General features: G+C 43.8%; 1 protein-coding gene across 1 annotated transcript in view; it reads left to right on the forward strand.

Annotated features, from left to right (window-relative positions):
• LOC103211699 (putative adhesion G protein-coupled receptor E4P) overlaps window positions 1-2,949 on the forward strand; it is a 68,472-nt gene that overhangs the window by 10,700 nt on the left and 54,823 nt on the right. The window contains exon 3 of the mRNA XM_007957683.1: window positions 2,253-2,375. Coding sequence (XP_007955874.1) covers window positions 2,253-2,375 — 123 coding nt within the window. The remainder of the gene's footprint in view (window positions 1-2,252; window positions 2,376-2,949) is intronic.

Below are 2,949 nucleotides of genomic sequence, written 5' to 3' on the forward strand. Positions count from 1 at the left end.
TGGGAGGGGAGCTGTTGCATTGTGGTAAACTGTGGTCAATGACATGAGACAAAGTATACGTGAACTGCTGTATGGAAAGTGAATTTGCTCTGTAAATCTTCACCCAAATCACAATAAATAATAATAAAAAAAGGAGTTAGTCTGTTAAAAAGTAATAGAGAGGTGTGTTGGGCGATTCATTAATAAAATTTTAAAAAATGGAAAAAAAAAAAAAAAGAAACATGGAAGCAATCCAAAGGACTAATGGACCACGTGAACCTCAGCCTCCACAACCCTGAGACCAGAAGAACTAGATGATTCCTGGCTACCACTGCCAGCTGCTCTGAAAGGGATCGTATTAGAAGGTCCTGGATAAGTGGGATAAAAATGTGGACCAAAACTTGATAATAAAAAAGACCAGTCTAACTGGTGAAACTCTCAAGATTATGGCACTTGGTCACCCTTTGGACCTGGAACTGAACTCGCTCCCATAGCTGAACTTTCAGTCAAACAATAAACAGATCTACAATGTGAACAGTAAATCCTTAGAATAATCAACCACTCAAGATTGAAAGGGCATTTACCCAAGGACAAAATTCAGAAGGCAGGGTTAGGAGAGAAGGAGGGATGGAAACAAGAAACACAGGGAGGCTGTGGGAGGAGTGCTACTACATTGATGGGATTGCAATCAAGGGCATGAAACAAAATATGTGTGAACTGTTAAATGGAAAACTCATTTTCTCTGTAAACTTTCACCCAAATCACAATAAAAATTAAACACACACACACACACACACACACACACACACACACACACAAAGAGTAGACCTTCTCCATAGGCTGATGTTATCAGAAGATTGCCAGGATTTTCTCCTGAGCTGCCTCTGGGTGGACCTGAATTATCAGCCTTTTGGTTAGTAGCACTAATGAGCCCATTAACTATTTGCACCACTCCAACTTGAGACAGGAAGGGAAGAAGCCAATATAGCATCATTATCAAGCAAGAAATGCCTCTCGGTGCTACCAAATGGGTTGCATTCATCCACTATCCAAAAGGTTAGTCGTTCAAATCCCCCCAGTGGTACTGCAGAAGAAAGCCCTGGTGACGTGCTTTCATAAAGATTACAGCCCAAGCAACCCTATAAAGCATAGTTCTACTCTGATGCCCATGGGGTCACCATGAGCTGGAATTGACTAGATGGCAATGAATTTGAGTTTGGTTTTGATATCAAGCAAGTTCCCATGTGGACAAATGGAGGTAAGTCCCCTGGAGAAATGTTGGGCCCAGTGTGGAGTATGTACATCAGAGCTATCCCTCCCAGTGGTTAAGGGAGCTTGTATTTTGTTACCCCGACTCCTAGCTGATTGATTGAGGGAGCTGCTCTCTTCCTGAGGGGAGGGCATTGCTGACTTGTAGCAAGAAAAGACGACTCAGGTGGTCAGAGAAGCACCGAGGCAGAGACACACAGGTGCTAGCAGTTGACAGTTTGATTGGCAGGCTGGAAGTCCTGTTGTGACTCTAACTCCTGGCGACCTTATGTACAAGGGAACTAAGCATTGCCTGGTCCTGTGCCATCCTCACAAGTAGCAGCCATCATGGTGGCTATTGCACCAATCCTTTTCACTGAGGCTCTCCCAACATGATGTCCTCTTCTGGCAATTGATCCCTCCTGATGATGTGTCCAAAGCAGGTGAGCCAGACAGTGTTCTATTGTCATCCAGAAGGTTTCCAGTGGCTAATTTTTTGGAAGGAGATTGTTGGGCCTTTCTTCCTAGTCAGGAGCTCTGGTAGCATAGTGCCTAAGGCACTTGACTGCTAACCAAAAGGCTGGCGGTTCAAGCCTACCAGATACTCCTCAGAAGGAAAGTTGGGCAACTTACTTCCGTAGAGATACTGCCTCGGAAACCCAAGGAAGTGTTGTCACTATGAGTTGAACAGACTTGACAGCAGTGAGTTTGTTTTTTTGTTTGTTTCTTCCTAGTCTGTCTCAGGATGAAACCTCTCCACCACAGGTGATGCTTCTGGTATTTGAAATACTAGTGACCTAGTGGCCAGCATCACAGCAACACATAAGCCATTACAATATGAAAAACTGACAGGTGGGTGGTATGTCAACAGGTTGTTGGTTCAGCAGTGGAATGGGTGGAAAAAAGGTATCACCAGAGCCATTCCCATGAGGACATCTACATCTTTGGGGACACAGCATCTGGAACACTGTAGGTGCTCAATGAACATTCCTTGAATGAGTGAATGGATCCTCTGTTCCCTGCAGCTTCCTGTCTGCCCTGCCCTGAAAACGCCATCTGCCACAACAGGACTCACTGTGTTTGTAAAGATGGGTTCCAGGCCATGTCTGGGAGGAAATACTTCACTGAGATCTATGAGAAATGTGAGGGTAAGGCTGTTTATTCCTTTGTCTCAGTTTTTAAGAGTTCTGTATATATTAGGACTATCAGACATTTGTCTGTGGTATTTGTTGCAAACATATTTTCCAAGCTTGGTAATTGTCCTTTTATAAAAAATAATTATTTATTGTGTTTAAGGTGAATGTTTACACAGCAAATCAGACTCCCTGTTAACAATTTCTACTCAATTTATTCAGTGATATTGGTTTCATTTTTCACAATGTGTCATGGTTCTCGTTCATTCCGTTCTGGTTGTATCGTTTCCAGTTCTCTAGTTTCCCTGCCATCTCATCTTTGCTTTAGAATCATTTTTGACCATTTGGTCACATATACAGTTTTTAAAAAGATTGTGATAAGTGTATGTATATGGAGCATGGCTGGCACAAATGATTAAGCACCCAACTACCAGTCAAAAAGTTAGTGGTTTGAACCCAGCCACAGGCACCGGGTCTCCGGGAGCAAGGTGGGCACGGGTGGGCTTGTGCTTCCTCACTGATCTGCACTGAACACTTTCCCTTGTTACCCTCCCGAGAGGGACCGGGTCTCCGGGAGCAAGGTAAGCAC

Source organism: Orycteropus afer, unplaced genomic scaffold (genome assembly GCF_000298275.1).
Source record: "Orycteropus afer afer isolate SDZICR_OR568_19922 unplaced genomic scaffold, OryAfe1.0 scaffold00774, whole genome shotgun sequence".
Taxonomy (NCBI): domain Eukaryota; kingdom Metazoa; phylum Chordata; class Mammalia; order Tubulidentata; family Orycteropodidae; genus Orycteropus; species Orycteropus afer.